Source organism: Amia ocellicauda, chromosome 8, assembly GCF_036373705.1.
Source record: "Amia ocellicauda isolate fAmiCal2 chromosome 8, fAmiCal2.hap1, whole genome shotgun sequence".
In the NCBI taxonomy this organism is placed as follows: Eukaryota; Metazoa; Chordata; class Actinopteri; order Amiiformes; family Amiidae; genus Amia; species Amia ocellicauda.
Genome location: NC_089857.1, coordinates 26835895 through 26847903, shown reverse-complemented (window position 1 = coordinate 26847903; position 12009 = coordinate 26835895). Strand labels below are relative to the sequence as shown.

General features: G+C 39.1%; 1 protein-coding gene across 4 annotated transcripts in view; it reads right to left on the bottom strand.

The window, feature by feature from the left end:
- The window catches only part of tnksa (tankyrase, TRF1-interacting ankyrin-related ADP-ribose polymerase a), a 165244-nt gene that overhangs the window by 119800 nt on the left and 33435 nt on the right, over nt 1-12009 (bottom strand). For all 4 annotated transcript variants that reach the window (XM_066710859.1, XM_066710860.1, XM_066710862.1 and 1 more), the window contains exon 3: nt 4429-4524. In XM_066710859.1, coding sequence (XP_066566956.1) covers nt 4429-4524 — 96 coding nt within the window. The remainder of the gene's footprint in view (nt 1-4428; nt 4525-12009) is intronic.

The following is a 12009-nucleotide window of genomic DNA, read 5'->3' as shown; positions in this document are numbered from 1 at the left end:
TTGTCAGTGACATTTCTTCAAGACTTTACCACGCATGAACCTGAAATGGATTATGAATGGAAATGGGATCACCCTGAAGACAGGCACAATCGCTACCTTCACCACCATTCATTTATCTCCCAAAATGCAGTTAATTAAAATACTGGAAGTTACATATGAGTTCAGTTATACTTGTGACTATGTTTTTTAATATTTTACATTTTCGGTTAAAATAGAAGTTGCTAAAGAGGTTGGCAAACATCCAAGATAAAATGGACAAATACACAGAGCAGGGGTGGGCAACCCCCGGCAAGATTTTGCATTGCATGTCAGCCCTTTTCAAAAACGTTAACAAAAATCAACCTTTTTGTGTGAGGGGATGCGCGAGGTCAATGTTTTCTACAATATTTTGTTCAAGGCGTTTCATTACAATATTAAAATGGAGAAAAATATACAAAATATGCAAAACAGAAATCATCCTGTTAATAATAATATATATTTCTTATTGTCTCCAGTATTTGAACAGGTATTTTATATATACCACATATTGCTGCACTTAACCAATAATGTTGCAATATGTCCTGCAGTCATGGTTACGACCTGGAAAAGGAAAGAAAAAATAATAATATTGTTTGGGAAAACGTACGAAACCCTGAGGGTTCAAATGTGTGCCACTCTTATTTATGAAGCATCAGACATTCAAAGTTTCAGCCAATGTAGAGAGATGGATTTGTTCAAAAGGGGGAATGTGTCATTTGCAGCTAGTGCAGTTAAAGTGTGGTTTCACGTACTTCCAGTGTTCAGCACCATTTCACAACCAACGCAACACAACTTCTGTATTTTCAGTGGATGAACATTAACGGATTTGAAATGGAACCGATTGACTTCCGTAGCTCAAGCATCAAAATTCAAATGGTGAGCTTGAAAATGAAAGACTGGCAACTAGATCACAGTAATGTTGGTATTCCTGTCCATCGAAGTATGCATGCATGAAAAAAAATAGCTTTTGCCATGCTGTCGGCATTTGGTTCTACTTACTGCTGTGATCAGGTGTTTTCAAAAATGAAAAGTCCAGTAAGACGCCGAATTACAACCAACCATTCTTGATGCCGGTTTGTGCCTGATAACAACTAACTACCAGCCTAAAATACCAACCTCAGCAGTCAGAAGCATGGTCAAGGAAGTTACTAAGAAGAGACAAGTAACGTAATTTATTTGAAATTGCTAGTAAGTTTAATATTATTACCAGTTAATTTAAGTGATATGCAATGTTTGTATTTTCATTTAGAATTTTTAATTGCCACAGATTCTCTGTATATGTTTAAGTAGGCACAGTAATGTTTATTATAATTTATTAACCTTATTGCTGTGACTGCTTAGAATCCTCGTTGGTGAATATGCATTCATGTCAGTTTCACATTGTATTTGTAGCTGGCCTATTGTTGTCATTTTGTGGTTATGTAACAACTGAGACCTTACAGTTCATTTTAGTTATGCTCATATTTGTCACACTGTATACTTGACAGGGCAGCACATTAAAAAGCACAGGATTACTATTATTCTTTTTTGCACTCAGCCACAAAAACATTAACGACCCCTGACTTAGAGTGATCTGGCCGGATGTGGCACATCAGAACACAAATCTGGGCATTGACAGACAAGGCCAGGGTGCAAGACTCCTCTGCTCAAGAATGAACACACAGCACACAACCAGCTACAAATGTACACAAGTTCCTTGACAGTTCAAGGTTTGACCAATTTAAATTGCTATAACCAGCATATTACACAAAGAAGAAAAGGAAAGGCCTGCTATGCAAGCTCAATACTCATCCCATGAAGCATGATGGAAGGCGTGCTGAGAGCTGTTATGCCAATGGCCTCTTTGAAGCTCTTCAGTGACATATAGCCTAACCTCTGTTATTGATGGAAATTTTAAGGCAGCAAATATCCAAGAAACAGAACTGCCTGTGAGATGTTAGAGGCTCAACAGATGTAGCTTCAAATTTCAGAACACCACACCTTCCATCGCTCACAAGCCTGTCTACGACTGTGTTCCTGAAGATTTGATTCTGTCCTAAAATATATAGTGGGTCTGACATAAACCTAAAACTAAAGGACATCAATCAACTTGGGCAACCCGCCTATAATTTAGGCACTCAAGCGTTTCTTGCATGAAAGAACAGAGCAAGTTTCACAAGACTTTTGCAGACTATTTGTCCAAATTTACAGAAAAAAAGGTTTGCATACTACAGAACTGCATTCGGTTTGCTGTATCTTGCATCACAATTCATTCCATTGCATCACTTGTACTACGCTGTATTGCTTTCTATATCGATTCAAATACTTTTGTTATTGTTATTAACAAATCAAAGTAAAATTTGTGCACAGAATAAAATACTCTTAAGCATACTAATATTAAAAGCCTACTTAATAAATCAGATTGAGATTACTTTTCAGCTGCTTTTGCAGTGTAGTTTTGTCAATATACTGTTCTACCATGATCCATGCTCCAGGCAGAAAGAGATGTGCAGTTATTTTTCATTCAAATTAATATGAGAGTATAATTCTGACCTTTCAAGTGCTGCATATTTCTTATTCTATATAGTTTATGCAGGAGGGCATAAACGTGACTGACTATGTCCAGACTTTATGCTAAAAGGCTCAGCATTTTTAAGTACCTCTCAAGTATCTGCAATATAAAACACCGGAGACCACTGACTTATAAACTGTTGTTTGGAATATGGCAAATGCAACTGAAATGTTCAATGTTAATTTTAATGTATACATTCTCAACCCTCTTAAGTTTTAAAGGTTTTGTGGATATGCTAAGATTTTTAATTATATATAAAACTAGTCAACTGAAAAGCAGTCGTCACGAAAAAGAAGTTGAATGAGGTGTCAATCCAACACTGTAAGGTATACAGTGGTGTCAAAGCAACAACTGTGCTACACTGAGTTTTGCAACACAATGGCATGATCCCCAATAGGCAGGTCTTCTATTCATGCAAAAGGGATGTGTTGGAACATGTAATCAAATATTTAATGAAGGGTGCATTGAAAACCTGACCTTGCTTTGTCTTATGTACATCAAATACTCATAATGAGTTGCGTGCACACTAATTATGTGATGCACAAGCTTCAATTTTTCAAAAGGCTTTATATTCCCTATATGTGGTTTACACTTGCTTAAATAAATTTGCAGTTTTATGCAGTGCAACAGTATTTCAGTTACTTGTGCTGACTGCATGGCTATAAAAACATCCTCATGTTTTTGGGTCCTGACACTGAAAAGGGCTGAAGTGCTATGCTGTTAAAATGATTCAGTGTCTGAACCCCACAATTTTGTTTTGCCTGCACACACAAACCCTGGTACTCTGACGCATTTTGTACTGCAGCACTGTTTAAAAAGCATCTTGTTGTTGTTGTTTAGTTTGGATTTTTAATTAGCTGGCACCTAATCACTTATTTCAAAATCCTTTACTTAAAGATGAGGGACTTTAATAAGGAGCATTAGTCATACATTTCGAGAACTAATGGGTTCTCAAAAGTAAGATTTTTGCTAACAGGCTGATTCATGATTCTGATGTCTCAGGATTTGGGGGCTTTCAGCACTTGAATGTAAATGTACAAGAGGTAACAAAACATTCTGTATGGACTGGAATCCTGAATGGAAGCTCAGCAACTAAGGGAAGGGAAAGACAAAGATATGTGCATCTCCAATCAAACTTACACACCGATACAAATCCATATCCTACAGAAAACCAATTTTTCCAACGCTAATCTAAAAATGTATGAGGCAAAGACTCAGCGTATTTCATAACTGCCACCCAAAGGAGTTCTCAAACTGAAAAGGCAGAACAGCTTTTTGAATAACTTAAGGTCAATGCAACAAGTCCTAGTTCTACTTCTAATTGTGTATTTGTGTTACTGAGGAGGATGCTATCAGGATAAGCTAGGTTTGTATTTGTTTTAGTTTTTTTCTCTGAATCCAGTATTGCACTGTGCCTTGTGATAGACTCTGCCCTTCAAAGACATATTCTGACAATTTAATCAGACTCCAGAAATGCGTCAATAAAAAAAATGGAATAAAATGAAGCTAAAGGAAGTTTGTGTCTGAGCCATAGAATTAACCTGGGATTTACCATCAAAGAAGCTCTTTGCCCTGTAGAAGTCTTTATAGAATAGCAAGGGAGGGGAAAATAAAAACAGCTGAACAAAACAGCCACAATAGGAGAACAGCAGCTCTGTAATTATCAATACAATAAGCCAGTCAGACAATAACGGAAAATCGAACAACAAATTGACTGCTTCAGGACAGTCAGGAAGAGGAGGGCAGATATGAGAAGGAGGGCTGACAAGGTGGGGGAATAAACTTTGTGGCGAGAGAGAGAGTGAGAGAAAGAAACCGAGAGATAGTGCACATGAAGTTAGAAGTTGAAAGGTACTCACCAGTTAGGACTGCCTTAGCAGAGGGGTCTGCCAAATCCAGAGCAGACTTTCCATCTGTGTTTCTGATGTTGGGATCAGCTCCATGCTGTAGGAGGACTGTGCAAGGGAAACACAAGCAATATCTTATCTCAGGGATGCACAGACTGCTGACCGGTAATACTCTCCTAGGCATGGTGCAGACATAAACATACATTGCATGTTAAAACAGGAGAAAAATTTGGAGGGAAAAAAGGGAGAAAAGAAAAAAGCACTGCAGCAAAAAAAAAAACATCCACGTTGTGTATGGAGTCAGGCTCCAGGCAAGATCATGTGACTATCACAGGTACAAGTGCTGAATATCAAAGTCGAACATTTTGTTTATTTCCCCCTCAAGTAGCTTCTTTGTGTTTTGAAGCATGCCATGGTTGATTTGTTTCTCTTTCCCCAGTCTCTTCCACAGGCAACGCAAGCTCAAAAGCAGTGCACCTAGAGCTAGCAGTGTCCCTGTAGTGTCTCTGCTCTGCTTCTCTCGCTCCCCCAACCCCCCCTTCTTCACACACCTCCCCTGCTCACTCACACACTCTCTCGCTCTCTCTGACACACACGCGCTTCTCTACTTCTCCTCCTCTCTCTCTCTCTCTCTCTCTCTCTCTCTCTCCTGCTGTTTTCCTAAGCGTCCAAACACCATTGCGCTTCGGAGTTGGATAATAATGAGCCTCTAAGCCTTTTAGTGGCTTGCAACTTTCTGACGGGGGGGAGAAGAAAACAAACCACCATGGTACACTGGCTAGGATCCAGGAAGGGTAACGGATAGTTGGTATGCTGCAGTCTGATTTAGAAGGTGGTACAAGTCATATATATATATATATATATATATATATATATATATATATATATATATATATATATATATATATATATATATATATATATATATAAACACACAAACGTTTGTATGTATGTATGCATGCATGCATGCAGTGTTTGTTTACATATACATGTGTGTCAATCTCTCTCACATACACACACACACAGATACAAACACACATATAAACAGGAACATTTCTGCCCTGGATCAGTGAACATAAACAACAAACTTTTGTCCCCTCTGCCCCCTTGTGAGCTGCACTCCAGCTTCACACACACTGAAGGAGAAGGTCTGTTTTGCTGGCAGATTAATTGTTCGTGATGCAGTAACGATGCTGACTTTTTTTTTGGATTACTTCTCAATAGGCTTCGGTCAACTGCGAAACATGATTTATGGACTTGTCTTCCCCAGCCACCACCCCCACCCCCTTGCCTCTTCCTGCTCCAACCTGTATGGGTGAAAGATTAAAATTGAAAATCTAGATTTCCCGTTGGAAGGTTTCTCAAATAAAATGCATTAAAAAAAAAAAAAAAACATTATTGCAAAAAATGAAGGGGGGGGGAAACATAAATGAAAATATTGCAGGATTCCTTTGTTTTAAGTTTAAAAATGGATGGTGTTTTATACAAACTGCAGCCTTGTCATGAGATTTATATGCACAACAGTGCACATGTATTTGTATGCATGCACAGCAGTCACCATGTAATGGCATTACTGCTTTTTTTCCTCTTTTTTTCTGCGTTCCTCAAATATCTAATATCAGAGGAGGGGAGGCTGCATGTAAAGAGCATGACTGTATCTGGGGCTGACAATTTATTGCCTCGCCAATTCCTCTCCTTCAAATTTCAAGCAAAAAAAGGCGGTGAAAAAATCTAATTTGTGCTTCCTTTCAAGAACCAGTTCTGCGTTCCTTGCACACATCCCTATATAATCTGCTAACATGCTTTCAGAGTTTTAACAGCATACAGCGCTGCTAACCTGCGTGCCCGAGCATAATGGACTAGGAGCTGGGAACAGTGTGGTAGTCAGGATAAAGACATTGGGAGGGCCATATAGAGAGGTTAAGCCAGCAAGTACCTAGCCTTGTGCAATTATGAGGACACATACACAAAATGAGATTAATAAATGTCATTCACACAGTGGTACAGATGTTTCACATGAATTAATCCCTTGCCTTCCATTAATTAACTGAATTGAGATCTCTATCGATTTGTTGACTTTGAATGTTGCCATAGCGAAGGCAACACTGGCTAACTGAATTTATTTGTAGCTCTAATAAATTCCTGTACATCACTGATACTCGCATATTGTATCACATTGCAGCTATATGATCTAGACCCTTACAACTACTTATTTGGAGAAGCAGCTGCTTTTGCAAGTCCTAAAAAGACCTATTGCTCCTCTTTCAGATATCAAAACAAGAGCATTATATCAACAGCTATCCATTTTCCCTGCTTTGTCTTCCAGAAACTCCCCTGATGCAGTCTTTTCTAAACATAAAAATAGTTTGGCTAGTTTAAGTTTATTCGGGTTTCAGTTTTCTCACGATTCCGGGATGCACGGACCCTCAATCGTGATGGTTCTTGTATTAAAATGGGAAGCCTAACTTCTCCTCCAAGAAAATAAACAGTCCTTCGCATGTGCTTCAGCTTTGAAACAATACATAGCCACACTATTTCCCCCTTGATATTTCAACTCTAAATACAATTTTCTGAATGTAATTAACAGAGAGAAAGAGAGCATGAAAAAATGGTGTAAAGTAAGAATGTTTTCAATAATAGACATGTTAATAGATTATATTTATCAATTAACAAAATGCAAAGTGAGTGAACAAAAGAATAATCATCATCATCAAATCAATATTTGGTGTGACCACCCTTTGTCTTCAAAACAGCATCAATTCTTCTAGGTTCACTTGCACACAGTGTTTTAAGGAACTCAGCAGGTAGGTTGGCCCAAACATCTTGGAGAACTGACCACAGCTCTTCTGTGGATTTAGGCAGCCTCAGTTGCTTCTCTCTCTTCATGTGATCCCAGACAGACTCGATGATGTTGAGATCAGGGCTCTGTGGGGGGCATACCATCACTTCCAGGACTCCTTGTTCTTCTTTACACTGAAGATAGTTCTTAATGACTTTTGCTGTATGTTTGGGGTCATTGTCACGCTGCAGAATAAATCTGGGGCCAATCAGATGCCTCCCTGGTGGTATTGCATGATGGATAAGTATCTGCCTGTACTTCTCAGCATTGAGGAGACCATTCATTCTAACCAAATCCCCAACTCCATTTGCAGAAATGCAGACCCAAACTTGCAAGGAACCTCCACCATGCTTCACTGTTGCCTGCAGACACTCATTTGTGTGCTGCTCTCCAGCCCTTCAGTGAACAAACTGCCTTCTGCTACAGCCAAACATTTCAGATTTTGACTCTTCAGTCCAGAGCACCTGCTGCCATTTTTCTGCACCCCAGTTCCTGTGTTTTCGTGCATAGTTGAATCGCTTGGCCTTGTTGCCACGTCAGAGGTATGGCTTTTTGGCATCAAGTCTTCCATGAAGGCCACTTCTGACCAGACTTCTCCATACTGTAGATGGGTGTACCAGGGTCCCACTGTTTTCTGCGAATTCTGAGCTGATGGCACTGCTGGACATCTTCTGATTGTGAAGGGAAGCATGATGCGTCTTTCATCTGCTGCAGTAAGTTTCCTTGGCCAACCACTGCGTTTACAGTCTTCAACGTTGCTTGTTTTTTTGTCCTTCTTCAAAAGCGCTTGAACAGCACAGCTGGAAACCCCTGTCTGCCTTGAAATTTCTGCCTGGGAGAGACCTTGCTGATGCAGTATAACTACCTTGTGTCTTATTGCTGTGCTCAGTCTTGCCATGGTGTATGACTTTTGACAGTAAACTGTCTTCAGCAACCTCACCTTGTTAGATGAGTTTGGCTGTTCCTCACCCAGTTTTATTCCTCCTGCCCAGCTGTTTCTGTTTCAGTTAATGATTGTGTCTCAACCTACATATTGAATTGATGATTAGCACCTGTTTGGTATAATTGTTTAATCATATACCTGACTATATGCCTACAAAATCCCTGACTTTGTGCAAGTGTACCTGGAAGAATTGATGCTGTTTTGAAGGCAAAGGGTGGTCACACCAAATAAAGATTTGATTTAGATTTTTCTTCTGTTCACTCACTTTGCATTTAGTTAAATGATAAATATAATCTATTAACATGTCTATTTTTGAAAACATTCTTACTACAGCATTTGTTCACACCTGCCTAAAACTTTTGCACAGTACTGTATGTATTGAGAGTGAAGCGTCTAAAACTAAAAGGGACTGAAGCATACAAAAGGAAAACCAGGCAGATCTAAATCAAAACACATAATGTACTAAAAATAAATAAAATAGGTGTTTCAAGTTTACATTGGCTGGATGAGCTAGAATATACAGTAGCTATAGGAAGTATTCACCATTTACACAATCTACTCAAGACCAAAGAGGGAAGAGATTTGTTATTGTGAAACAACAGTTAATGAAAAATAAAAAACTGCAGTGTCTTGGTTGGAGAAGTTTTCACCCCCGATTCAATATTTGGTAGAACACCCTTTGGAAGCAATTACAGCTGTGCGTCACTCCAGTGTCACTTTTGCTGTGTGCTTGGGGTCATCGTCCTTCTGAAAGGTGATTTTCCATCCCAGTCATTCCTAAAGGATTTGCCTGTTTATAGCTCCATACATTTTGCCCTCTACCCAGACAAGCTTCCCAGTTCCTGTTACTGCAAACCATCCCCATAAGACAATACTGCCACCACCATGGTTCACAGTAGGGATAGAGTTACCTGGGTGATGTGCTGTGTTGAGTTTTGCGCCGTACTTCATAATTTGCATTTAGGCAAAATAGTTCAATTTTTGTTTAATTGGATGACAGAATCCACATTTTCAAAAATGTCTTCCTTCTTGACACTCTCCATACAGGCCAGATTTGTGGAGTATCTGAGCTAACACATGGACAGTTTCTCCCATCTCAGCCGAGGAACGCTGCAGGCCTTTCAGAGTTGTCATTAGCCTCTTGGTGGCTTCTCTAACCAATGCTTTTCTTACCCAGCTGCTCAGTTTGGGAGGACTGCCTGCTCTAAGCAGATTCTGGGTGGTGCCATAGTATCTTCCACTTTTTAATTATCAACTTGACTGTGCTCCAAGGGATATTCAATGCCTTTGAAATCTATTTATATCCCTCCCCTGATCTGTGCATTTCTACATCTTTAGCCCAGAGTTTTGGTCTTGTTTTGGTCTATATGGTTGAATATTTGCTTTTAATGCACTTAACAACTGTGAGACCTTACAGAGACCGGTGTATTTGATCTGAAATCATATGAACCACTTTTATTACATTCCATTCAACTCAGTATGAATTCTGAAGGCAATTGGTTGCATCTGATCCTAGTTAGGAGCTTCTTAGCAAAGGGGGTGAATACTATATACCCCCCCCCCCCCCCGAAAGTATGGAGGAGGAACAAAAAATCTTTAGGTATCAAACTAAATGTGAAAATGTCCAACACGGGGTGAAAACTCCCTATAGCCACTGTATGTAAAATGCCTTGCAAAAGTATTCGCCGCCCTGCAATGTTTCCACATGTTATCGTCTGGGTTTGCAATCCTGAGACAATAGGACTTTACATTTAGAATCTACAAAATCTACTCCAAACATAGCAAAACCTGCACATATTAGGTAAATAAGTTAGATTTAAATATCCTCAATTGCAAAAGTATTCAACTTCTTAGCTACGGCAACCCTTAAATCAGGTCAGGTGCAAAAGATTTGTTTGAAAGGATACACAGTGATACAACACAAGCCAACCATGAAGACGAAGGTGTTTTCTAAATAAGTCAGAGAAAAAGTGGTAGAGAAAACAGATCAGGAGAAGGTTAATGTCAAATGTCAATGTCAAAGGAAAATGTTAATGTCAGTAAATACAGTGAAGACCATCATTAAGAAGTGGAATATGCTTCATATCACCCAGTCGCACTGATGTTTCAAACTGAGCAGCCAGGCAAGCAGGAAACTGGTTAGGCATGTCACTGTGAAGCCAACAATGGAAGATTTGCCAATTCTACATCTGAGAAGGGAGACAGGGTTCATACATCATCAGTATACCTGTCCCTACATAGAGCTGGCCTGTGTGGGTAAATGGCAAGACAGCCATTCCTGGAAAAAGACCCATCTTAAATCTTGTGGGTTTGCAACAAAGCATGTATATGATACTGCAGACATGTGGCAGAAGGTTTTGTGGTAAGAAACAAAAATTGAACCTTTTGGTCTAAACTGAAAGCAAAGCATTACATCTGACATAAGCCCAACACAGCACATCACCCAATCAACACCATCCCAACTGTCAAGCATGGTGGTGGAAGCATAATGTTATGTTATGCTTCTGATCAGCAGGGACTGGGGGAAGCTTATCAGGATTGAGGGGAAAACAGACGGCGCAAAGTACAAGCAAATCCTAGATGAAAACCTGCTCATCAAGAATCAATATTGGATAAAAAAATAAAACATAAGAAAATAACATTTCAGTAGGACAATAACCCAAAGTACAAGGCCAAAAGCCACACTGGAATTGTTTAAAATGAAGAATGTGGATGTCCTTAAGTAGCCCAGTCAAAGTCTAAACTTTAAGAAACATTTAGGGATGAGACTTGAAGACTGCAGTCCATTAACCATTCCCAACTAAATTGTCAGAACTGAAGCAATTTTGTAAGAAAAAAAATGTGCAAAAAATATACCACCTTACTGTGCAAAGCTGGTAGAAGCTGACCAAAAAAGACTCAAAGCAGTAATTGCAGCCAAAGGTGCTTCCACCAAGTACTGACATAGGGAGCAGCAAACTTGTGCAATCAGTACATTTCAATTTATATTTTTTTTTTCTTTGCAGGTATTGTTGACATTTAACCTCCTTAATATACAAGTGTTAAGTTTCATCATTAGAGTTTTTAATAAAATAAAAGTTGGAAGGCTCTGTATGTCTATAGGTTACTGCAGATCTTAAATTAAATTAGACTACTTTAAAATGTATGAATTTATCTATAATATAACACCAAATATTTGAATTCACTTAAGTACATTATACTTGATGTAAAAGTTCGTTTTCTTGATTCCAAAGATCATTATATTATATAGGTGTGTGTGCGAGTCTCTCTCTCATTTGGATTATGTAGCCATAATGTTATTAGATAATTAACAATGAACAGGGAATAAAAGTCAAGTGTTCATGGTTAATCAAATGAAAACTGCCTGCTGTTGTATTTCACATTAAACACAGCTACCAATAACAGTATTGAGACACAAGCTTGACCTAGCTGGCTTCTCACTCCTGCTTCCTCCTTCAGTTGACCAAAACACAGGGATATAGAAACCAAGTGGCATTTTCTAATCTGGGTCAGTGATTTACATTTCTGGATTCCAGGTCAGACCGTCTTTCGCACTGTGAGACAGCCGCCAGCACAATTACACTGAGCGGCAGGATTAAAATTCAGCGGAGCAAGCGACGTGCCGAGTTTCACCAGTCAGATCCGACACCTGGCTGGCAGGGGAAAGAATTTCAAGCGACGGCCTGATCTAAGTCTGTATGGCTACAGAATAAATGAATCTTTAGTACAGCTACTAAAGTCTATGTTTATCAAAAACGACAGTAGCAGAAAAATGCAGACTTTTTTTTACATTTCAAAAGGCGTGCTTATC